The sequence below is a fragment of the Nelumbo nucifera genome, chromosome 6, assembly GCF_055504915.1.
Source record: "Nelumbo nucifera cultivar China Antique chromosome 6, China Antique-T2T, whole genome shotgun sequence".
Taxonomy (NCBI): domain Eukaryota; kingdom Viridiplantae; phylum Streptophyta; class Magnoliopsida; order Proteales; family Nelumbonaceae; genus Nelumbo; species Nelumbo nucifera.
In genome coordinates, this window is record NC_142654.1 from 11,795,275 (window position 1) to 11,821,127 (window position 25,853).

At 33.7% G+C, this 25,853-nt stretch overlaps 1 protein-coding gene and 2 long non-coding RNA genes across 17 annotated transcripts; 1 reads left to right on the plus strand and 2 right to left on the minus strand.

Moving 5' to 3' along the window:
• Positions 1 to 11,025: 11,025 nt before the first annotated feature.
• Positions 11,026 to 12,610, minus strand: LOC109114328 (uncharacterized). The gene is made up of 6 exons (XR_016077169.1): positions 12,475 to 12,610; positions 12,325 to 12,379; positions 12,130 to 12,224; positions 11,719 to 11,927; positions 11,520 to 11,625; positions 11,026 to 11,330 (listed from the first exon to the last, which is right to left on the minus strand). It is a non-coding gene; the product is annotated as an uncharacterized LOC109114328 (long non-coding RNA).
• Positions 12,611 to 13,633: 1,023 nt separating this feature from the next.
• On the plus strand, positions 13,634 to 25,053 carry LOC104588025 (Phosphatidylinositol N-acetylglucosaminyltransferase, GPI19/PIG-P subunit). Of its 14 annotated transcripts, none has more exons than XM_088890760.1 (7): positions 13,634 to 13,841; positions 19,643 to 19,866; positions 22,109 to 22,207; positions 22,352 to 22,424; positions 23,721 to 23,839; positions 23,925 to 24,006; positions 24,648 to 24,886. In XM_088890760.1, the coding sequence occupies exons 2-7, from the start codon at positions 19,683 to 19,685 to the stop codon at positions 24,649 to 24,651; spliced, it is 561 nt and encodes a 186-aa protein (XP_088746886.1). In that variant the 5' UTR covers positions 13,634 to 13,841; positions 19,643 to 19,682; the 3' UTR covers positions 24,652 to 24,886. The 14 variants fall into 14 exon arrangements, 13 of the variants coding, with proteins under 13 accessions (XP_088746886.1, XP_010244156.1, XP_010244135.1 ...); XR_016077871.1 differs by having other exon boundaries at positions 13,635 to 13,841; positions 23,935 to 24,006; XM_010245854.3 differs by lacking the exon at positions 23,925 to 24,006 and adding an exon at positions 13,908 to 13,958 and having other exon boundaries at positions 13,637 to 13,841; positions 24,648 to 25,053.
• On the minus strand, positions 13,967 to 17,048 carry LOC148790604 (uncharacterized). Of its 2 annotated transcripts, none has more exons than XR_016077872.1 (3): positions 16,911 to 17,048; positions 15,114 to 16,796; positions 13,967 to 14,988 (listed from the first exon to the last, which is right to left on the minus strand). It is a non-coding gene; the product is annotated as an uncharacterized LOC148790604 (long non-coding RNA). The 2 variants fall into 2 exon arrangements; XR_016077873.1 differs by lacking the exon at positions 16,911 to 17,048 and having other exon boundaries at positions 15,114 to 15,225; positions 16,543 to 16,812.
• Positions 25,054 to 25,853: the final 800 nt, after the last annotated feature.

Below are 25,853 nucleotides of genomic sequence, written 5' to 3' on the forward strand. Positions count from 1 at the left end.
ACCGGTTTTGGCTGGTTGCCAGGGGGACGGCAGTTGGTTCAGTAAAGGTTGTCTCGATAGGGGGAGGAAAGGGGATGCTCTTGGCAGGAAGGTTTACGGGCGCCACTGCTTGTGGCGCATTCAAGCTGGGGATCCCATCCACCGAAAGGGGGATGGTGAACTGTCCAACGCACACCACGGGGACTTGAAGTTGTTCCCCGATGGTGTTTGTCTCCGTGCCACATCCGGCGTTGCTGGATGAAGCCATAAGTGTTGGGTTTAAGAAAAGAAGTTATGAGAGTTTAGAGGGAGGCTTTTTGAAGCGTTTCCCACAGACGGCGCCAATTGATGGTTCGCAATCCGGCCGGTCTTAGCCGTCAATGACCTTGCCTCTGAACGGAATTGCGGGGAACCTGAAACGAAGAAGATGAGGAAGCTCCGGGGAGAACCCGGTGTGGAGGCTCCGAAGCTCAAGTTAGAATCCTTCAAGGGCAAGATAAAACCAGATAGCGCAAAGTTTGCATACCTTGTTCTTGGGGGGTAGGGAGCCTTTTATAACCACCTCGCATACTCACTTCCAAGCTTCTATCAGATTAGGCACGATTATTTCTGAGCTCCTGCCAGTTCGGATGTCATCCCCTCTGGCTGGGCGGAACCGCCACCAGTCCCTTGGTCGGAGCCGTCTCTGCGACTGGTGACGACGGTGGCAGGAGGTCGTTTGAAGTGTGGCTGTCAAGCGTCAGATCCCACATTAGTCAGGTGCGCCGCCCTTGGATACGGACATCCTCGGTGTCAGGTATGGTATGTTTGGTCAGTCTAGCGTCCCAGAGGCGAAGTGCTGGAATGGTGAGCGAGATGGTCTTGAGTTCGGATGGGGGAGCGTCCCGAACTGCCATGAGGCGGGCCAGTTCGGGTCACTACCTTGCGAAGTTCGGGCTTTGTAGGGAGCTCGGGCTCCTAGTAGGGAGTTCGGACTCCTAGTAGGGAGTTCGGACCGCCGGTTCCTCCCTTTGATGCCCGTGCCTTGGACGCGCTGTTTGTCCCGAGCTGTTTGCTTTTGCCACGTGGAGTGATTGCGAGGTCGGGCCAAATCTTCCTTCATTAATATCCAATTACATAAATATACTATCCAAATTTGAGATAATTAGATCATAAAAATGGATTATTGAGTATCATTCACAAGCCTAATTGAGTGCTTAATGATGGTCTATGGTTCCTTATGTCAAATTGGCAAGCCATGGGGATTGATAATTGATATTTTTGTTATAACTAATATCAAATCCCTCATGCATTGAGATAAAAAAGATTTTAAATGATATCTTGACTAAAGACAAATAATTAAGTCTCTATAAGTTTTTTTGTTAACTATTAAACGTGCATATGGTTTGTGGTAATTTTAGATGATGATGATAACAATATTATGTTTGGTATTTTTTAAAAAATTTTTCTTATATAAAAAATATTTTTATTTATCAACTTAGTTTTTGATTAAAATGACTAATATATGGTATTAGAGATGTATCCATATGTTTTTTATTTTATTTTTTGTAATTTTAATATTTTATGTGTTTTTGTTCTTTTTCAGTTTTCATTATTTGATTATGACATTGTGGATCGCCACATTTGATCCAAAAGGTTGAACAATTCATCCACCACCAAACAATAAAACATATTCATTTTTTGGGTCAAATTTGAATTTTGTATTTTATTTATAACATTAATAAAGAAATAATTTTTCTTTACCACACATGTTTTTATTTAACATGATTAATACAAGATATTAGAGATGTGCCCAAATGTTTTCTACAAAAATTATGTATTTTTTATAATTTATCGTGTTTTTATCCTTTTAAATGTTTATTATTTAATTACAACATCAAGGAATAACACATTTGACCTGTAAAAGTTGAACTATTGACATACCACCAAATATAAAAACAATTTCACTTTTGTATACTTATTTTCTTTGATATTAATGCAAAATATCTAAATATTTAGTATTTTTTAGTAATTCTTTTGTTATTTAGTTATTACTTAGTACATTAAGGGTTGACATGGGTTAAACTATTGACTTTCCACAAAATAGGAATACAATTTCATCTTTAGTCCATTATAAATTTGGAATAACATTCCCATTATCAATAAAAATAATTATTGTCGATCACATTTATTTTTCTTTAAATTTGAAATTAAAAATATATGAAATATAAAACACAAAAAAATGTAAAAAGAAAACTAATTTTAGTGCATTTTTTCTTTATTTTTTCCATTCTAAACAACTTAGGTTCAAGAGCTTAGGCATCTAGTTTCTCATACATAGCATATTGCATCTTATTTTGCATAAATCTAGTTTATTTTCTCTATATAATTTAGTTTTAGACAATTTACCTTTTCCCCTTCAAAACAACTTAGGTTTATAGCTTACTGTTTAGGCATTCACACTCCCATCACTATAAAATAAAGCAACTATATTTCTTTTTTTTTTTTGTTCAAAAACGAAACCTCAAAAAATACCACAAATAAATTATCTGCCCCTCATACGATTTGAGCCATCAAAAAAAAAAAACTACAAAATATGATCAAGAAGAGGCAACTCCCTCAATGTGATGTTTCTATTGGTTCGTTTCAAACACAAAAGACAATTTTAGCGTCAGGAAAAAGAACAACACTTTGCTCCCCTCTTAAAAGGAGCTTTTTCTGAAACCCTACACAATACCGTTGAAAGCTTCTCCCCTGCCCTTGCATCCTGCACACTGAAGCTTCTCCGCCGCCCGCCCACCCTGCCTCCGCCGCTGCAACTCTCCACCGATAAGTTTATCTCCGCTCACTGTTTCTCTGTTTCTCTCTCTCTATTACGCATAGATTCATACAACCTCATGAATGTTAGCTCATTTTTACAGACAGATAATGTTAGCTCAATTTTTTATCAGACAAAACTAATGAATGTTAGCTCATTTCTCTCCACCCACTAATTTGTAAAATCCAAATCCAATCCAATTACATAATTATACTATCCGAATATGAGATAATTAGATCATCAAGAATTGATTTTTGAGTATCATTCACAAGCCTAATTGAGTGCTTAATGATGGCCGATGGTTACTTATGTCATATTCACAAGCCATAAGGAATGATAATAGATATTGTTGTTATAACTAATATCATGTCCCTCAAGCATGGATATAAAAAAGATTCTAAATGATATCTTTGACTAAAGACAAATAATTAAGTATCTATAAGTTTTTTTGTTAACTATTAAACGTGCATATGGTTTGTGTTAATTTTAGATAATGAAGATAATAATATTATGTTTGGTATTTTTTTAAACTTTTTCTTATATAAAAAATATTTTTATTTATCAACTTAATTTTTGATTAAATTGACTAATATATGGTATTAGAGATGTATCCAAATGTTTTTTTATTTTTTTTTGTATTTTTAATATTTTATGTGTTTTTGTTCTTTTTCAATTTTCATTATTTGATTATGACATTGTGGATCGTCACATTTGATCCAAAAGGTTGAACAATTCATCCACCACCAAACAATAAAACATATTCATTTTTGGGTCTAATTTGAATTTTGTAATTTATTTATAGCATTAACAAAGAAATAATTTTTCTTTACCAAATATGTTTTTATTTAACATGATTAATACAAGATATTAGAGATGTGTCCAAATGTTTTCTACAAAAATTATGTATTTTTTATAATTTATCATGTTTTTATCATTTTAAATGTTTATTATTTAATTATAACATCAATGAATGACACATTTGACCCGTAAAAGTTGAACTATTGACATACCACCAAATATAAAAGCAATTTCACTTTTGTGTACTTATTTTCTTTGATATTAGTGCAAAATATCTACATAATTCTTTTGTTATTTAGTTATTACTTATTACATCAAGGGTTGACATGGGTTAAACTATTGACTTGCCACCAAATAGGAATACAATTTCATCTTTAATCCTTTATAAATTTGGAATAACATTCCCATCATCAATAAAAATAATTATTGTTGATCACATTTATTTTTCTTTAAATTTGAAATTAAAAAAAATGAAATATAAAACACAAAAAATGTGAAAAAAATCGTAATTTTAGTGCATTTTTTCTTTATTTTTTCCATTCTAAACAACTTTGGTTCAAGTGCTTAGGGATCTAGTTTCTCATACATAGCATATTGCATCTTATTTTGCATAAATCTAGTTTATTTTCTCTATATAATTTAGTTTTATACAACTTACCTTTTCCCCTTCAAAACAACTTAGGTTTAAAGATTACTACTTAGGCATTCGCATTCCCATCACTATAAAATAAACCAACTATATTTCTTTTTTTTGTTCAAAAACGAAACCAGAAAAAAATATCACAGATAAATTATCTGCCCCCTCATACAATTTGAGCCATCAAGAAAAAAAAAAACTGCAAAATATGATCAAGAAGAGGCATCTCCCTCCATGTGATGTTTCTATTGGTTCGTTTCAAACACAAAAGAACAGTTTTAGCATCGGGAAAAAGAACAACGCTTTGCTCCCCTCTTAGAAGGAGCCTTTTTTGAAACCCTACCACTACCGTTGAAAGCTTCTCCCCCGCCCGCCCTTGCACCCTGCACGCTGAAGCTTCACCGCCACCCGCCCTCCCTGCCTCCACCGCTGCAACTCTCCACCGGTAAGTTTCTCTCCGCTCATTGTTTCTCTGTTTCTCTCTCTCTGTTTCACATAGATTCATACAACCTGATGAATGTTAGCTCATTTTTACAGACATATAATGTTAGGTCATTTTTTTATCATACAAAACTGATGAATGTTAGCTTATTTCTCTCCGCCCGCTAATTTGTAAAATCCAAATCCAATCCAATTACATAAATATACTATTCAAATTTGAGATAATTAGATCATCAAGAATGGATTTTTGAATATCATTCACAAGCCTAATTGAGTGCTTAATGATGGTCGATGGTTGCTTATGTCATATTGACAAGCCATGGGGATTGATAATTGATATTGTTGTTATAACTAATATCTTGTCCCTCATGCATTGAGATAAAAAAGATTCTAAATGATATTTTTGACTAAAGACAAATAATTAAGTCTCTATAAGTTTTTTTGTTAACTATTAAACATGCACATGGTTTGTGTTAATTTTAGATCATGAAGATAATAATATTATGTTTGTTATTTTTTAAACTTTTTTCTTATATAAAAAATATTTTTATTTATCAACTTAAATTTTTATTAAATTGACTAATATATGGTATTAGAGATGTATCCAAATGTTTTTTTTTGTATTTTTAATTTTTTATGTGTTTTTGTTCTTTTTCAATTTTCATTATTTGATTATGACATTGTGGATCGTCACATTTGATCCAAAAGATTGAACAATTCATTCACCACCAAACAAGAAAAATATTCATTTTTTGGGTCTAATTTAAATTTTGTAATTTATTTATAACATTAATAAAGAAACAATTTTTCTTTACCAAATATGTTTTTATTTAACATGATTAATACAAGATATTAGAGATATGCCCAAATGTTTTCTACAAAAATTATGTATTTTTATAATTTATTGTGTTTTTATCCTTTTAAATGTTTATTATTTAATTACAACATCAATGAATGACACATTTGACCTATAAAAGTTGAACTATTGACATACCACCAAATATGAAAGCAATTTTACTTTTGTGTACTTATTTTCTTTGATATTAGTGCAAAATATGTACATATTTTGTATTTTTAGTAATTGTTTTATTATTTAGTTATTACTTATTACATCAAGGGTTGACATGGGTTAAACTATTAACTTACCACCAAATAGGAATACAATTTCATGTTTAGTCCATTATAAATTTGGAATAACATTCCCATAATCAATAAAAATAATTATTGTTGATCACATTTATTTTTCTTTAAATTTGAAATTACAAATAAATGAAATATAAAACACAAAAATGTAAAAAAAACCTAATTTTAGTGCATTTTTTCTTTATTTTTTCCATTCTAAACAACTTAAGTTTAAGAGCTTAGGCATCTAGTTTCTCATACATAGCATATTGCATCTTATTTTGCATAAATCTAGTTTATTTTCTCTATATAATTTAGTTTTAGACAACTTACCTTTTCCCCTTCAAAACAACTTAGGTTTAAATATTACTACTTAGGCATTCGCACTCCCATCACTATAAAATAAACCAACTTTATTTCTTTTTTTTGTTCAAAAACGAAACCAGAAAAAAATATCACAGATAAATTATCTGCCCCTTCATACAATTTGAGCCATCAAGAAAAAAAAACTGCAAAATATGATCAAGAAGAGGCATCTCCCTCCATGTGATGTTTCTATTGGTTCGTTTCAAACACAAAAGAACAGTTATAGCGTTGGGAAAAAGAACAACGCTTTGCTCCCCTCTTAGAAGGAGCTTTTTTTGAAACCCTACCCAGTACCGTTGAAAACTTCTCCCCCGCCCTTGCACCCTGCACGCTGAAGCTTCTCCGCCACCCACCCTCCCTGCCTCCGCCGCTGCAACTCTCCACCGGTAAGTTTCTCTCCGCTCATTGTTTCTCTGTTTCTCTCTCTCTGTTTCACATAGATTCATACAACCTGATGAATGTTAGCTCATTTTTACAGACATATAATGTTAGGTCATTTTTTTATCATACAAAACTGATGAATGTTAGCTTATTTCTCTTCGCCCGCTAATTTGTAAAATCCAAATCCAATCCAATTACATAAATATACTATTCAAATTTGAGATAATTAGATCATCAAGAATGGATTTTTGAGTATCATTCACAAGCCTAATTGAGTGCTTAATGATGGTCGATGGTTGCTTATGTCATATTGGCAAGCCATGGGGATTGATAATTGATATTGTTGTTATAACTAATATCTTGTCCCTCTATAAGTTTTTTTGTTAACTATTAAACGTGCACATGGTTTGTGGTAATTTTAGATAATGAAGATAATAATATTATGTTTGTTATTTTTTAAACTTTTTTCTTTTATAAAAAATATTTTTATTTATCAACTTAATTTTTTATTAAATTGACTTATATATGGTATTAGAGATGTATCCAAATGTTTTTTTTTTGTATTTTTAATATTTTATGTGTTTTTGTTCTTTTTCAATTTTCATTATTTGATTATGACATTGTGGATCGTCACATTTGATCCAAAAGGTTGAACAATTCATCCATCACCAAACAAGAAAACATATTCATTTTTTGGGTTTAATTTGAATTTTGTAATTTATTTATAACATTAATAAAGAAACAATTTTTCTTTACCAAATATGTTTTTATTTAACATGATTAATACAAGATATTAGAGATGTGCCCAAATGTTTTCTACAAAAATTATGTATTTTTTATAATTTATTGTGTTTTTATCCTTTTAAATGTTTATTATTTAATTACAACATCAATGAATGACACATTTGACCTGTAAAAGTTGAACTATTGACATACCACCATATATAAAAGCAATTTCACTTTTGTGTACTTATTTTCTTTGATATTAGTGCAAAATATGTACATATTTTGTATGTTTGGTAATTATTTTGTTATTTAGTTATTACTTATTACATCAAGGGTTGACATGGGTTAAACTATTAACTTACCACCAAATAGGAATACAATTTCATGTTTAGTCCATTATAAATTTGGAATAACATTCCCATAATCAATAAAAATAATTATTGTTGATCACATTTATTTTTCTTTAAATTTGAAATTACAAATAAATGAAATATAAAACACAAAAATGTAAAAAAAAAACCTAATTTTAGTGCATTTTTTCTTTATTTTTTCCATTCTAAACAACTTAAGTTCAAGAGCTTAGGCATCTAGTTTCTCATACATAGCATATTGCATCTTATTTTGCATAAATCTAGTTTATTTTCTCTATATAATTTAGTTTTAGACAACTTACCTTTTCCCCTTCAAAACAACTTAGGTTTATAGATTACTGCTTAGGCATTTGCACTCCCATCAATATAAAATAAACCAACTATATTTCTTTTTTTTTTGTTCAAAAACGATACCACAAAAAATATCACATATAATTATCTGCCCCCTCTTACGATTTGAGCCATCAAGAAAAAAAAAATTGCAAAATATGATCAAGAAGAGGCATCTCCCTCCATGTGATGTTTCTATTGGTTCGTTTCAAATACAAAAGAACAATTTTAGCGTTAGGAAAAAGAACAACGCTTTGCTCCCCTCTTAGAAGGAGCTTTTTCTGAAACCTTACACATTACCATTGAAAGCTTCTCCCCCGCCCTTGCACCCTGCCCGCTAAAGCTTCTCCGCCGCCTGCCCACCCTGCCTCCACCACTGCAACTCTCCACCGGTAAGTTTCTCTCCGCTCACTGTTTCTCTGTTAATCTCTCTCTCTCTCTCTCTCTCTCTTTATTTCGCATAGATTCATACAACCTGATGAATGTTAGTTCATTTGTACAAACAGATAATGTTAGCTCATTTTTTTTTATCAGACAGAGCTGATGAGTGTTAGCTCATTTCTCTCCGCCCGCTAGTTTGTAAAATCCAAATTCAATCCAGTTACATAAATATACTATCCAAATTTGAGATAATTAGATCGTCAAGAATGGATTTTTGAGTATCATTCACAAGCCTAATTGAGTGCTTAATGATGGTCGATGGTTGCTTATGTCATATTAGCAAGACATGGGGATTGATAATTGATATTGTTATTATAAGTAATATCATGTCCCTCGTGCATTGAGATAAAAAAGATTCTAAATGATATCTTTGACTAAAGACAAATAATTAAGTATCTATTAGTTTTTTTGTTAACTATTAAACGTGCATATGGTTTGTGTTAATTTTAGATAATGAAGATAATAATATTATGTTTGGTATTTTTTTAAACTTTTTCTTATATAAAAAATATTTTTATTTATCAACTTAATTTTTGATTAAATTGACTAATATATGGTATTAGAGATGTATCCAAATGTTTTTTATTTTTTTTGTATTTTTAATATTTTATGTGTTTTTGTTCTTTTTCAATTTTCATTATTTGATTATGACATTGTGGATCGTCACATTTGATCCAAAAGGTTGAACAATTCGTCCACCACCAAACAATAAAACATATTCATTTTTTGGGTCTAATTTGAATTTTGTAATTTATTTATAGCATTAACAAAGAAATAATTTTTCTTTACCAAATATGTTTTTATTTAACATGATTAATACAAGATATTAGAGATGTGTCCAAATGTTTTCTACAAAAATTATGTATTTTTTATAATTTATCATGTTTTTATCATTTTAAATGTTTATTATTTAATTACAACATCAATGAATGACACATTTGACCCGTAAAAGTTGAACTATTGACATACCACCATATATAAAAGCAATTTCACTTTTGTGTACTTATTTTCTTTGATATTAGTGCAAAATATCTACATAATTCTTTTGTTATTTAGTTATTACTTATTACATCAAGGGTTGACATGGGTTAAACTATTGACTTGCCACGAAATAGGAATACAATTTCATTTTTAGTCCATTATAAATTTGGAATAACATTCCCATCATCAATAAAAATAATTTATGTTGATCACATTTATTTTTCTTAAAATTTGAAATTAAAAAGAAATGAAATATAAAACACAAAAAAAATGTGAAAAAAATCGTAATTTTAGTGCATTTTTTCCATTCTAAACAACTTAGGTTCAAGAGCTTAGGCATCTAGTTTCTCATACATAGCATATTGCATCTTATTTTGCATAAATCTAGTTTATCTTCTCTATATAATTTAGTTTTAGACAATTTACCTTTTCCCCTTCAAAACAACTTAGGTTTATAGATTACTACTTAGGCATTCACACTCCCATCACTCTAAAATAAAGCAACTATATTTCTTTTTTTTTGTTCAAAAACGAAACCACAAAAAATATAACATATAAATTATCTGCCCCCTCCTACGATTTAAGCCATCGAGAAAAAAAACTGCAAAATATGATCAAGAAGAGGCATCTCCCTCCATGTGATGTTTCTATTGGTTCGTTTCAAATACAAAAGAACAGTTTTAACGTTGGAAAAAAGAACAACGCTTTGCTCCCCTCTTAGATGGAGCTTTTTCTGAAACCTTACACATTACCGCTCATTTTTTTATCAGACAAAACTGATGAATGTTAGTTCATTTCTCTCCGCCCGATAGTATGAATGTTAGCTCAGGAAAAAACAACCGTTATTTATCAGAATCAGAAATGAATGTTAGTTCTCGAGGGAAAAACAACCTGCAAATGAATGTTAGCTCATCTTTTAAATTTTTTACATTTATTTTCTGCTTATACTACGGACCCACTTGTTGAACTACATAAACTTGTTGTAATTCTTTTATTTCCTTGTCTTTTCTTCATAATGAAATTTGTCTTGTCTCAAAATTGTGTGGACAGTCCTCCTGTGACTAATGAGGGAGTTTGTGAGGCTGAAGGGTCCTAAACCTTTCACATTTGAGAGCATGTGGATGGGCCATCCAAATTTTCTGGAATTCATAGAGCAGAAATGGAATCTTTATCAGGTGGAAGGTTCGACAGGTTTCAAACTATTTTTTTTTTATCAGAAACGGTCAGGTTTCAAACTAATGAAGTAGTTAAAATTTTTAAAGGAGGATTTAAAGAAATGGAGCTCTCAAGTTTTCGGGAATGTTGTGAAAAGAAAAAAAAGAGGTCCTAGACAGAATGGCTAGGCTGGATAGATTGGAGGAGGAAGATGATCTATTTCAGGCAGGGAGGATGGAGAGGGAGAGACTGAAAGCAGAAATAGAAAAATTAAGGGGCATGAAGCTCTGGGGAGGAACAGAATTAGAAAAATTGAACTTTGAAAATACTTTTCATTTGATGCCTGACCACAAACCCAGAATCCTTTTTGTTTTTATTTTTTTCCGTCTTTTGTTAAACTTTGAAAGTGAATCATGTGAGACACTTCATGCAATGAGAAAAAGTTTAACAGAAAACATGGCTCTTTATAAAGCAAATGGGAGGGACAAATGTCATGAGACAAACTTCAAATAGTTAGAATTGAATTGACTTGAGTTTTAGAAAGCCAAAATGCTAAGGTAATCAGAAGTGAATGATTTACACTCTAACAGGACCATATTGTAACTATTATTTTTCTTCTCATGTACAATGCCTAAATCCATGGTAGAAGACCAAGTATTAAGGATGACATCTAGTACCAAACCTCATACTTCAAGTACCCCTCAAGAACATCGAGAAGTAAAGGGCCACTCTCTCCATTCCTGTTAAAACCATATCCATTCTTGCTACAAAAATCCTTCAACTCAACTTTCCAAAAATCCTTTTGCTGCAAAAAACAAAGAAAAAAGAATGTATAAACAAAATATAAAATGTCACATAACAATAACACGCCATCTCATGAGTTTTAAATTCTGATCTGCTGCAGAAATGGCCAACCTGTGAACATTTTCTGTAATTGCTTAATTCAGTTACTGAAAAATGAAGCCTTTAACTAGTGAATACACAAACTGTTTACCTCATTGGATCCATGGATTCAGCAAGCCTTATACACCTGGAAATCTTCTTGCCTCTGTTTAGTTCCCATCCCACGGCATTAGGTATAGACTGATGGTCTCTCCAGCCTAAACAAATAATCCACGAATCGAAGAGTGTGGGTGATATAAGCCAATTCAAACTACACAGAAAGAGAAAATTCTTTAGAAGAGAGCCATTACCCATTTTCTGCTGATCTACCTTGTGGAACTGAAAGTAAAACTTCACCGATAAGGGACAAACCCAAATCTGCATAGCCATGTTGCTCTCGATAGCAGAGAAAGCGGACCTTCTCTAGATTCCACCTTGAATATATAAGTGCAAGAAAGTTACGAAGAGGCCAACCAGGATTATTAGGGAGATGGCATGGATCATAGAAACCAGAAAGAATCTGCAGGCAGCCAAGTACCAATTGTAATGACTCAAGAAGAGATGGGCACAAATTTACATTTCACAGTAATCTTAGACAAACCTTATACACACAAATTTATGGTTGCATATAACTTTGCAAGAGGGGCTATTTAAATATTACTCAATGTCATGAATAGTTAACATACAAATTCCAGAGAACTCTGATGGTTTCATGGACAAACCTTTTGGCCATCACCCTTGCAGGCTTCCCAATCTTTTAATGGCCTAACTGTGGCATGTGAATTTGAAGATATAGTAACTAGAAAGAATGGTACATCTGCAGTAAAATTAGTGAGTTAACCTCCTGGAAAGAAATAGCAGAGCTAAACATTATATTGAATTAACCAAAGCAGAAATAACACAACAGACAGATCAACCTGCTGTTAGACTTGATGTACGTCATGCATGACAAGCTGCTGACAGAGGTTCTGCCTGTATGAATAATACAGACATCAGAAAGGATACAAAAAAACAACTAAAATGACTAACTGAACCAGATCATAGAAAATATTTATCCTCTTTGGCACCTCCTCTAAACTGAAATACTGCGAAACTGGCTGCAAATCAATCAATGCTACTGGAGGATCAAGCACCAGGGCAGGAAAGGCAAACCAGTAATGGAATCCCCACTTTTTTAGGTCAGCAAATGAGATTAGAAGGAATCTGGATAGTGTTTAAGTATCCTTAAAAAGTGTTTAAGTATTTTTAATATTTTTGTCAATAAAATATTAATTATTTTACTTAATTTTTATAATTTTAATGTTTTTATCAATAATATAATATTTTTTAAATATTTAATATATATTTTTTAATTTTTAATTATTTTACTATTGTTTTATAAAAAAATAATATTTATTGGCTAATATTAATTCATTGATGCATTTTTTAAAATATTTATCATACAAAATGCAAAAATTAGATATTTATGTTTAACTGTGTATATCATTCATGAAATGTACATGAGATACATGGAATCAAAAAAGTGTGGTGTGGACTGGTCCACACCATGCTATAGAACGCCACTGTGGCTGTGGACTAGTCCAGTCCACATAATTTGTCCACAGTTCAGAACAGCTGTGGACTAGTGTGGTGTGGATCGGTCCCTGCCACAGGGTGTGGTGTAGACCAGCCCAACATTCAGCTGCGGTTGCTAGCTTGCCATGCATAAATTGTCCTTATGCAAGAGAAGGGGAGATCAGTTGAGAGGCAATAAAAACTCCTAAAAAAGATCTTTAGACTGCACTCCCCCTCAGAATTCTGATTTGAACTGCAGATTTACAATAATTCAAATTTATAAACAGCTCCACCTATAACACCCATACCCACCGGTGAATTGGCATCAATTTCGAGCTGGCACCTACCCTGAACTGTACGGTTGAGTTAGGATTTCTAGGGTGGACCGAACGGTAAAAACCCCATAAATAAACCTATAGCAGCCATGTGTCGGTGTGTGCTGGTGCCCTAAGAGCTATCCACTGTAGCTAAAATCTATATTGATTTTGGGTGTGTTTTTAGCTTATTGTTATGGTGTAGGCATCCAGCAAAAATTCATATTGATTTTTCAGGTCAATGATTTTCTTGTCGGTTCGGAACCGGTTCTACCAGGTTCTGATCCAGAACCAACCCATTGGCAGTCCTAGCCGTGTGTGTCATATATATGTATATATGACCATGCTATGTCACAAGCCTGTGCCAGCATGGCCTGCGTTGTCGTGCCGGTTTGTGGGCCTGAAAACCCAAGTCTGGCATGGCCTGATTTGCAGCTGTAAATTATTGAGGAGAAATGAAGGCTATCACTATTCGCTGCGTATCTGTTCATCCGTTGGCCATGTTGGGAAGAAATACCGCCCCTTCCTTGGTCCGCCGGTGACTCGAAGAACATCATTTGGATCAGGTATTCTTTCTTTTTCCTTCGTCGTAATTAAGGATTTCTTGTGATGTAATTATTCTGGCTTGACAGAACGTTCTGGATTGTAGTTTGCATAATTATTCTGGCTTGACAGAAATGAAGGTTAGCACTATTCGCTCCGTATCCGTTAGTGCTCCTTGACAGATTACTTCTGGCTTGTAGTTTGCATTATTCTGGATTATTATGCAGTGTTTTAAGCATGGTTGTTGTTGGAAATGATAAAACATTATTTATGCCGCTGTAATTATTCTGTTGATATGTTTATGCCGATTCTTGCCACATTGAACCCGAGTTTGTTAATTGGGCATTCTTTTGATTTTGTGGTTGGTTTCAATTTGGAATTCGAAACCGATTATAGATACTGATATTCGAATTCGATTCGATATTTGATGGATATCAAATACATCAATTCGAATTCGATTTCGATTATTAAATCGAATATTCAATTCGATTCAAATCCGACCGATTGGCTTTTCGAATATGAATTCGAATTCGATTAGATTAATTATTTTGCAGTAGACAAATTTTGCAAGTTAGGGATTAGATTAATTCAAATCTGATTAGATTAATTCCAGTTTTACAATCAATACCCCACTTACACCCGGTATTCTTTCATCTACCGGGCCTGATGCACTACATTTGTAGCCTTCAACTGTTATTTATCCCCTTATGAGGCATTCTGTGTTTACTTTCAGCTCTTTCCAAATTGATAAAGAAGTATCAACATGATGCATCCTTGATCCTTCTAACCAACAGAAACAATTTCAAAGAAGCCATCATATGGATTGAGTATTAATCTAGTGAACCTCTTATAGTTACCATTACCAATAAGAATAACATGAATATGAAAACTTTAAAAAGATGATACACTTGACCTTAGTAACCACATATGGCATTAAGTTCCGAAATGGTGAACAAGGATAAAATAAAGAGGGACAGAGTATGCTTACATAACAAGGAAAGCCAGAATACATAGAAGAGAGGTTGCTAGCAATATCCGAACTCCAAACCAAAGGATAAAGATTTTTTTTCCAATCAAAAGTGAGACACTAAGATCTTCATTTTCAGATGGAATTATGAGGAAATTAAAGTTGTTAGACTTCACATTCTTGACTTCATAAGCCTTCTTCTCCTTCACAAGAAAAGAAAAAAAAAAGAACACAGAAACATGAAAACCCGTGAGTATATGTGTGAACCTGCAAAGAAAGGAGGGAGAGCGATGGATGCAATAGAACTTCAAAGGGTGCAAAAGGGTACCTGTTGGCGCACATTACTTTTCTTCATGGTATGAACTCTGGAACAATGTTCAACACTGTCAATAGTTCTCTGGATGCATGGAGAAGGTAGAACTTGATAACAGTATCTGTACCTATAGCCACAAACACTGATTCAATTATTCAAATCCTGAGGGCATCAAATTCAAAACCCACAGGCCACAGCTAACAAATTTAAAGAGTAATAGTTCTTTAATTTCTTACTATATATAATGATATATCTTTTTCTTTTGCCATACTATTATTCAATTTATTAAAAATTTGGCTGTTCTGAATCGCCATCCATATTTATTTCAGAATTTATGCAAAATTTCTTGCAAGAAATATGTGGATATTATTATTGGTTCAAATAACTTTGCTAAGCTAGCCGAGAACTTAATTATCAACCACATGGTATGGGCCGTATAGCTTATACATTTCAGTTTGTGAGGTGGTTGATGTGTTCACCGTTGTCCTGGGAATTGCTTTTCTTGCTGGAAGGTTTGTTCACGAGACACAGAGAGAGGCAAAAGAAATGACAAAGACAAAAGAATTAATAACTTTCTGTTGTTTCTTTTAACTTTTGATTGATGAAATTAGCAAATTCCGCGTCTCCATGTCATATTCCATCTCAATTCTTTATTGATGAAACAAAAGGCTTTCTATTTTAATAGGTGAGACCATATAAGTGCCACCTCAGACAGCAACCACACGGAGGTTTAAGACAATAATCACATTCACAGAGGTCCTCCTACTGTCCTACAATGCCTGGCTCAGTTTGGAAAGTGTACAAATACAAATATTAGTGCAAAATATTATATACAGTAAAACTCCTAATCTGAGTCTAACTTTTCAAAACATCACATTTAATTTTAATAAAAAAAAGCTTCCTAAACAACTGAAAACACACTGAATGTAAAACATTCTTTCCCCTTGAAAGCAACTGAAAACACATTGAATGTAAAATATTCTTTCTCCAAATTAGCACCTAGTTCTTGAAGAAATTGTTGTTCATGTAGGGCTCAGTTTGGAAAGAGTACAAATACAAATATGTACTATGCAAATACAAGGTTTTTGCACTGTACATATTTGTATCCAAACTGAGCCAAAGGTGAAAATAAGACCTGGTTGTGCTAATCCAAGCTTTACATGGTACATCAACAAGCTGATTGATATATAAAATGCAAAACCAAAAGGTAAAAAAGAATAACCATGAAGCAATACCCAAGTTGTATGATTCTGTAGGAAAAAGCTATGGTCCTATGGCTATGGTACTCGGTAACGGGAACAAAGTAATTCCTCTCAATTTCTCATAGCCTGACATTAGATAAAAACCACTGCCATTTAGGTTAATTTCTGAATAAAAACTAAAATGCTACGAGTGTTCTTAAGTGCAGTGAAGAGTTAAAAGCATGGTTGGAGAAATAATAAACCTGAGGTAAATGCTATGGGTGTTCTTAAGTGCAGTGAAGATAAAAACCACTGCCTTCACCTCCCCCTCATTCACAACATGACTCTTTTCATCAATCTTTTCTAAGAACAAAGGATTCTGGCAACATACGAAGTTCTAGGTGCCCTGGCAACAACCTCTGACCTTGATTTGAGTTTGACTGCCAAAGAAATCTGCCCCGTTGGTCTCTATAGGATCTTTTGTGCTTTTCTGTCTGTTGGTTTCATTGTCTACCACCTGTACTAATGAGAAAAAGAATTCCACTGAAGAATGTTAAATCCATCAAGGGGAAATCAATCGAGAGAATAATAAACCTGAGGTATTTAAGAGAAAAGAGGAGATTAAACCAACCTGGGTTCAAATTCCTTGAGTTACATGTAACTGTAAGACTGTAATCACCTTGAGTAAAGAGGTAGGGGACGGCGACAAGCGTGGGTTCCCAGTGGTGCAAATGCGATGGGTTCCCACTGACAGTCATGGGTTGCAGCACAAAGCTGGTGATGCTGGACGGTTGAGGCCTGAGGGTTGCTTGAGCTTGAGCAGCGGCGAACAGGCGATTGGGCGAAAGAGATGGCGTTGATCTTGAGCTATGGCCGGAGGCCGATGCTCAACCACTATCATTGACGATGCCGTCGGTGATGGTGGTTGCTTGGGCGGCGAGTCAAAGACTGAGAGAAGAGAGATAGAGGTAAGAGCCTAAGAAGAAAGACGAGATGAATGATGATGGCGTTCGAACTCCGACGAAAGGCTGGTGGTTGGTCGGACGATGAGGATGTAATCGGTTATGGACCGATGGTGGTTGCTCGGGCGGCAACCGACGACGGTGAAGGGAGTGACAGACGAAGGGTTAGGGTTTTGAGAGGTAAAATGAAAGAGTTCGAAACTTCTAATGTAATGTTCGATTTTAAGTTTTGACTTTTGAGATTTTCGAACTAATCTTATTTTTCATTTTCATTTTTTTAACTTTTATATTATATTATATAATAATATAATATATAATATATACAATATATATATATATATATATATATATATATATATATATATATATAATCGGTTTGGATATTTATCGGATCGGATTAGTGTATATCCAAATTCGATTCGATTATTTATTCGATTAAAAGAATAGTATCAGAATTCGATTCGAATAAACTGAATCTCGGATTCGAAATCGGATTTTCGAATACCGTTTAGATTAGTAGAGAATTCCCTCTGCATCTCCTTGTCATGATTGCATTCTAAATCACTGTGTATTCCGAACTCCTATGTAGCAGCACAATTACTAACACTAACACATCTGGATTCTCTCTCTCTCTCCCCCGTCCTTGTTTGGGTTCCTACTTCGTCAGCGGATTTCATCTCTACTTCTTCTTCTCTGAAATATACCGGCTTTACGTGCCTCCCCTCCAATTTTTATAACATATGAAAGATTCTGACTTAGCTAGGGTTCTATTTGGTGAGGGTTTGGAGTGTAGGAGCAATCTACCGAAGGATCTCTAACTGAGAACAAGTCGATCAAACTTTATAGTTTATATCAAGCAGGTATTTATTTTTCTCTATATTTATATTTTCTCTTTTCTCCTTCTAGGGCCTTTGTCTACTATCCTATCCTCTTCTCTGATCGAAAAGTGGGGCTTTGCCACTATCTGCCCCCTTTCCTCTCCTTCTCCATCATGTTTTTCGATGTGCATCTCTACAGAGTAGGCTTTGTCTTCCTTTTCTCCTATCACCATTGCTTTTGAAGGTCATATGGGTTCCACCCGGCCTTCCTCTGTGTATGTGTCCTTTAATCTCCATTAGAGAGAAAAACCAATACTTATCATGTACTTGGTTTACTGGTTTTGCATGCATCACTCTTCTTTCTATGTGAAATGACACTGTTTCTTAGAAAAAGACTTATTTTTAGACAGTGCTAAGGTTTGTGACTGAAATTTATCTCTTGAAAACAGAGTGGAGAGAGCAACTTAGATGCCTTCCAATATAAGTTGGCATACCGAAGATATTTGGTTTATTATGCATCCACCTTTCTATGGGTCCTAAGATGTTTTCTTCTTCTTTGGGGTGGGGCAGGGGGTGGAATTGTTGATTATTGTTATTAATTGTCGTTGGTGTAATTTTGTGGAAATGACCACAAGGAATAAGCTCCAGACTTGTTCACCCCAGAAATGTCTTCAAGTTGTGTGGTAAATTTGTTCAGACTTCAGATTGTAAGCTCCTCTGTTTTATGTTTTTAAATTTGTATTCTTTACTTTTTGATACATGTAATATATAAAAGTTTATTTGCATTATTACAATGCTGTTGAGGTTGTTTTTGCATGTTAGCATTGGATTCTTCTCATTCTTCCTCTTTGTATTTTCCTTGAATTAGTGTTCTTTATGGATTGGAAACCTTTTTTGTGTTCTTTATGGATTGTAATTTCTGAAAATTAAGTTCATTTCATCATGTTTTTTTTTGTAATTTCTTTTAATTATTTTTATTTTAAGAAGAAAATTATGGATCAATAAAGATCTTATGAACTTAAGGATTTGTTTCTTTTCTGATATTTTCTTTTAATATGTAAATGTTTCTTGAGTGGGACTCCTATGAGCATGGGTAAATGTAAAGTATGTAGAAGGCAAGGTGTCTTCCTCCACAGGTCTAACATGGACCTCCTTCTTCCCTCCTTTTGTTGCACATGTGGCATATTTAATTGAAAAAAATGTAAAAGACTATATCAACCCTCTTCCCTCTTTTGTTCCGCCATGTTACAAGTTCCATATGGAACCTGCTGGTGTTGCCACTTGATTTTCATGTGGGAAAATTCCTTAGGTATTAATCTGTTGGCTTGTTGACATCACCTAGAGAACTGACCAAAATTTTGCAATGTCAATGCTTCAAAATTCAAAAGATTTCATGATATTTCAGATATTTTCATGATCTTGTGACATCCCACATCCCCACCCACATGTGCAACAATTTTCATTTATTAAACTTTACCATCACTGTCTTTTTGAAGTATTCCCAGTATATGCTACACCATATCCTATTTAATAGCCTGCATGGTATTGACTCTGCAATAGTTTATGGATCTGCCTTCCAATAGCATGCATCTTGTGTGAGGTGGAGTATTAAAAGCACAAGGGATGGACGAATCTCCTTCTCTCAACAGCCCAAAAAGAATTAAGAGTCTATCAAAGGAGAGGGCAACGGTTTCCTTTTCAGATCATGATGACAAGGCCTCTGGATTTTCTGTATCTGAAGAACATGGTGCAAAGCCTTCTGAAGTTTATGGCTTTGTGGTCTCCATTTCAACCGTCATCATCACTGGTATGTTCTGTACTTTCTCAAGCCTTTTCATTTGTTTTGTTAGTGCTGGCTAATTTGTATAACTAGTCATAGCTAGTTTGACTGAAATGGGTATTGTGGCTTTTTTGGGCTTAGCTATAAATCAAAGTGAGGATATATGTTTTCATGTGGTACTATGCAGAATAAATCTATAACTTGTTAGGCAAGCAAGCAAATTTCAGATGGAAATGTTGTAGAGAAGTAAGAACTAAGAATATCTCAATTGCGAGGAAACAAATTTATTAAGTGGTGGCATAATGTTTCGAATTTATTGGACTACAGGCAGGATATCTTACAAAGGAGCAATCGGGCTCAGTTCACGGCTACTCTCTTGGAACACAGGAGCCTAAGATTTATTTATTTTTTATTCTATGGGGTAGGTGGAAAGCACTACAGATCTCACTGGGAAGGTTGTTATAGGATTCTCAGGTCCTGATGGTTCTGAGATATTCTAAAGGACTATCTTTAGTGAAGATGGGTGTAACTTCAGGTAGTTATCAGTTGGATTAGAGGTGGAGATGCAGGCTGTTGGTCTCTTACTCTCTTAGATGCCATAGAGACCAGATAATTGGCACTCTGAGTGAAATCTTGTTCCGGTGGATTTGAAGATGTTTGAGGAAAGTTACTGGTCATATTATCAAATTGTTCTCTATGTTATGATAACATTCATCTTTATTCCTAAAAAGTCATAATCTCAAGCATGGGTGCATAAAATATAAAGGTTTTCATCCATGGCATCTTGAAATACAAAGTGTGCAACTTAAGGCATCTTCATAAATTGTCATCCAAGCCTTATCCCAACCTTATGGGGTTGGCTACATGAATCCTGTTTTGTTTAATGCCATATCCATTGTTAAATTATTGGCACTTAAATAATTTCTTACTACCTCTATCCATGTCCTTTTTGGTCTACGCCTAGTCCTTCTACTAGCCCCTTAAACTTGCAACAGATCATTTCTTCTTATAGGTGTTGATGATGGTTTTCCATGCATATGACCAAACCATATTTGCCTACTTTTACTCATTTTATCACCTATTGGAGCTACTCCTAGGTTCTTCTGAATGACTTTATTTCCGATCCTTTCTTTTCTAGTTTTTCCATTGATTGATCTCAGCATATGCATTTCTGCCGCACTCATATATTTTGCCTACTTCTTCATTTATCTTTATTATTATTATTATTATTATTATACCAAATAGGTTATAAATCCTAAGTTTCCATTTCATTTAATTGTTTATGTTCTGACTTCTGAGCACCTACTCCACTTATTAGTAACAGGACCGAGGATTTTTTTTTCTTTTTCTTTTCTATTTTTTAATGGGGATAGTGAAAAATGCAAACCTATGGCTTTTTGTTCATGGGGCTGGGATGCAATGGTCGTGAGACTGACAACACAGTGTATATTCCAACAAACATGCGGTACACAAGTTTGGCCTCAGGCTACTAGTAAGCAATGGATGTATAAAATGGTATTTACACAGGCTACTATTTCTTGAAGTAATTGTTGCACAATATTTTGGAAGGAAAATTAATATTATTTTATAAAATGATAATGTTTTTTTTTTGTTTTTTAATTGTACTGCAGTCATTTTAAAAAAATAAATTAGATGGGAATGCCCTCATTTTCAACATTTTGTAGGTTGTCCAGCTGGATATGTATGATAATTTCTTGAAGTAATTGTTGCACAATATTTTGGAAGGAAAATTAATATTATTTTATAAAATGATAATGTTTTTTTTTGTTTTTTAATTGTACTGCAGTCATTTTAAAAAAATCAATTAGATGGGAATGCCCTCATTTTCAACATTTTGTAGGTTGTCCAGCTGGATATGTATGATAATTTCTTGAAGTAATTGTTGCACAATATTTTGGAAGGAAAATTAATATTATTTTATAAAATGATAATGCTTTTTTTTTTGTTTTTTAATTGTACTGCAGTCATTTTAAAAAAATCAATTAGATGGGAATGCCCTCATTTTCAACATTTTGTAGGTTGTCCAGCTGGATATGTATGATGATAATTTGACACTTCATACTCGTTGTCTTTTTATTTTTCCTGTATTTTAAATCTGCCTTTTCCTTTTAATCAGTAGTTGCATTTTTGTCTGATTGTACTTTATTTTCCTTCATCAATAAGATTACATAGCTAAACAAAGGGAAAAATAGAGAAAAAATAGAGAAGGAAGATGACTTTTGTTTGTTAATAATCTGATTTATTTCAGGGCTCTTGACTCTTCTTCCAATGACATGTACATATATTATTTCCTTCATGCTATATATCAAATGTGCTACATCAAGGGGTTGTTGGTTGCACACCATTAGTTACGTGTAACTTTGACTTATATCTGTAAATCAGTTTCTTAGATTCAGAACTATTATTAACTATAATCCACTTGTAATTAATAATTCAACCAGTGATAATTCTTTCAAAGTACTGATGCACTTGCATTATTCTCTGCAAGCAGTCATTTTCTTCATATGGGCATATCTTCCTGAGCCTTGGCTCCATTATGTAGGAATCACATACTATCCTAGCAGGTTGGTAATCGTTGTTCTTATACTTTTCTATCACTGAATTTCTTTTCTGATGTGCACTGTTATATTTTGGTTAAGTAGCTAACTAGATACATCTATGGCCAAGCCCATATAGTTGGCATAAGGCTTAGATGATGACGATGAACTAACTAGATACACCTGTTTGTGTATTTTTCTTTAATGTTGGACAAAATCCCCTAAGCTTGATCTTAAGAGGCACTCCAAAACCAAAGTTATTTGTAGGTTCTGCTCCATTGGTCCTGTTCACATTTGCATACCCAATTCTGGCATCAAAGTTTGGCCCAAGAGGCTTGTTTCATGTGTCCTGTCTGGTGGTGTCTTGACCACCACCACCACCATCATCATCATCATAATCTAAGCCTTGTCCAAGCTATGTGGGGTTGGCTACATGAATTCTATTTTGCCATTGTGCTCTGTTAGGTGCCATATCCATTGTTAAATTATGGGACCTTAAATCATTCCTTATCCATATCCATTGCCCTTTTTGGTCTGCTCCAAGAATTTCTAACCCCTTCCACTTGTAATATATCTTTATCTTCTTATGTGTGCTGTAGATGTGGTCTTCCATGAACATGACCAAACCATCTTATTTTACTTCTTCCATTTTTACACCTGTTGGAGTTACTCCTAGTCCTAGGTTCCTTAGAATGAGTTTGTTTCTGAGCCTGTCCAACTTTTTCCACTCATCAATCTCAACATACACATTTCTGCCACACTCATTTTTTAGACATGCTTATTGGCTGCCCAACACTCTGCTCCATACAACATTTCTGGCTTTACAACCATTTTATAAAATTTTCCTTTTAACCCAAGTGGTATTCATCCATCATACAGGACCTAGATGCACCTCACCCCTCCATTTTGCCCATCCTGCTTTAATTCTATGGGTGACATCCTCCTCAATCTCCCCCTTGTAATGGTTTATTGAAACAAGATAATGGAAGAGGTCACGTTCAGTTATCTCTCCAATCTCAAGTGTATCCTAATTTGCATTCCTATCATTATTGAATTTACGTTGCATATATTCTGTTCTAGTCCTATTCTTTTTTCCAAGGTAGTTGTCCACAAACCTAATTTTGCATTTAATCCATTTTTAGTTTAACCAATTAATACTATGCCATCGACAAATGACAGGCACAATGAGACCTAATCCCCTATTCTATCTTGTTTTTTGCTAACGATATCTTTTTTGGGTTGTGGATGGGGAATGAGTTGCACTTGACCAATATATATATATAACACTTGACCAATATTTTGATTTGCTGATCTGCATTTCAGGTATTGGGCGTTGGCTGTGCCAGCTTATGCTTTGGTGACAGTACTATTAGCCATGGCATTTTACTTTGGTTTGAATTTCATGGCCACACCTCCTTCAACTTCTCTGAACATTATGTTTGGTGAGCCTTCTGCTTGCCTTTGTTAGCACCTTGAAAGCCTGTAAAGGATATGGTTATTCACAATGTCTCATTTGTTTTTGATAAGAAAATTCTAGGTCCATCATAATCAAATTCATTAGATTTGACCTTTTGTGGATTTCCCAGAACAGCAAGTCTACTAATCTTAGGTACATGTTTTCCCACCTCATCATCAATCCTTGTAAAGTTGCTCAATCACAGGATGCCACCTTTCTGCACAGGAACATCTATAATCATTTTTTCTCCTTCGCGCACCTTTGCAATATATAACAGGTTTTAGCTAGAACTAAAAGCAATTACCCAGAGGTTCTAAAAAAAGAAGTGTTTTTTGGTTTATTCCATTTATTCAGATTTGTCAGAAACAATACAGTTGCACCATTAGGTATTAAAATTCAAGGTAGAATTTATGAAGCGTACCAGTTAAAGGTGAAGTTAATAAAACTAATACTCAGCTATTAGGCATTGTTTGATGTCATGTGACGGGAATGTTTCTGGTGTTTCTTGAGCAAAGGATGGTTTATTTTTGGTTCCAGGAACACCACAAACATTCCATTGGAATGTTGTCAAACACTACCTTAAATAATTAATTACATCAACTTCTTTCTTTTTTTAGTTACTTTTTCTAAAAGGAGGTCAAGAACATTTCATTTTGCTCTGCTCCATATCAGTGTGAGCTGTGTATGGTCTTCGATCCTTGGTTAGGTTTTTAAATTTTACCTTGTAAAATAATAAGATATCATGTTTTCATAGTTATATGTACTTGAATCTAATAATTTTTTTAAATTCTCAGATGAATACAGTAGAGAGCCTTCAAGCTTTGTGCCTATGGAAGGGGACGAACAGCCAATCGAGCCTATATCTGATATTGGCATCAACAAAATAAATGATCTAATGTTTGGTTCTGCAAATTGACCAGTCGTTTTGTCATGTGAAGTTTTGTTAGTCTTTGGCAATGTCTTTTTTGAAAGATCTTTTGGAAGATTTGACAGCCAAAAGACGTAGTGGGTTTTTATAGAAAGATCTTGACAGCCCATAGACTGTTTGGTTAGAGTCTTTTGATGGCTAGATGAGAAAAGACGAAAATGCAGACTGTCTTACAATATTCTTTCCTGAGAATGTGCTTCCTGCATAGAAATATTGGCACCCAAATGGGGGTTATAATTTAAGGTTTGGGCTTTCTGAGTTTACTTTTGGCAGGGGGGGGTGGGGGGGGATGGTTCAAAGCATCCATACCTGAGTATTGTGATTGAAAGGGGTGATACTCATGGATTGAAATTGTTTCAACTTTCAAGCTTTGAACCATTCCATATGGCCATTTATCATAACTTTTTGTAATGGCTGACTCTAAAAATATGTATTGTGTGTGATATGTATTGATACTTTGAACCTTGGGTTTGGGAAGTGTTGGTGGGGGTTAGGGATGGTAATTTCTACCCTTACTAGTGGATACCCACTCTTACCCTCCCTAATGGGGTGTTTTTTTTTTTCCCTTGAAGGATGGGTTTTGAGATTCTACAACCTATACAAGTATGGGTTGGGTATTAACAAGGATTTATACGATATGTCCTATACGAGGCGTATTGTATTGGTATCGATTACTAATGATATGAGATACATAACGTATTGGTATCATCAAATCACATTTATCTCATTGCGCTACCAAACCACTAAGTCATGCTTCAATTTGTGATATAAAATAAGATAAAATAAATTTTATTAACCTTTTGTGTTCATATCCAATTTAAATAAAAAACGTATTTATATTTAACAATTTTAACTAAAAATTAAAAAAATAATATTTAAGAATAGTATTTTATAAACTAATAGAATAAATAATGTATCAAATCTACATTTATATAAAAAAGATTGGTTTTTAATATCAAGAAATTTATACAAATAGAATATTAATAATAGAATAATTATTTTAATACTTAAAGTTTATAAATTTGCATATGATATAAATCTTAAAATTTTTATGTACTTTTATTAGTCATTA

Bases quoted from the DNA above. Each gene is read 5' to 3' on its own strand.
- LOC104588025 (XM_010245854.3), top strand. From the start codon at position 19,683: ATGGACGAATCTCCTTCTCTCAACAGCCCAAAAAGAATTAAGAGTCTA. The intron at 22,208-22,351 runs GTTACGTGTAAC...CTCTGCAAGCAG, and splicing joins TTGTTGGTTGCACACCATTA to TCATTTTCTTCATATGGGCA. The intron at 22,425-23,720 runs GTTGGTAATCGT...TCTGCATTTCAG, and splicing joins ATCACATACTATCCTAGCAG to GTATTGGGCGTTGGCTGTGC.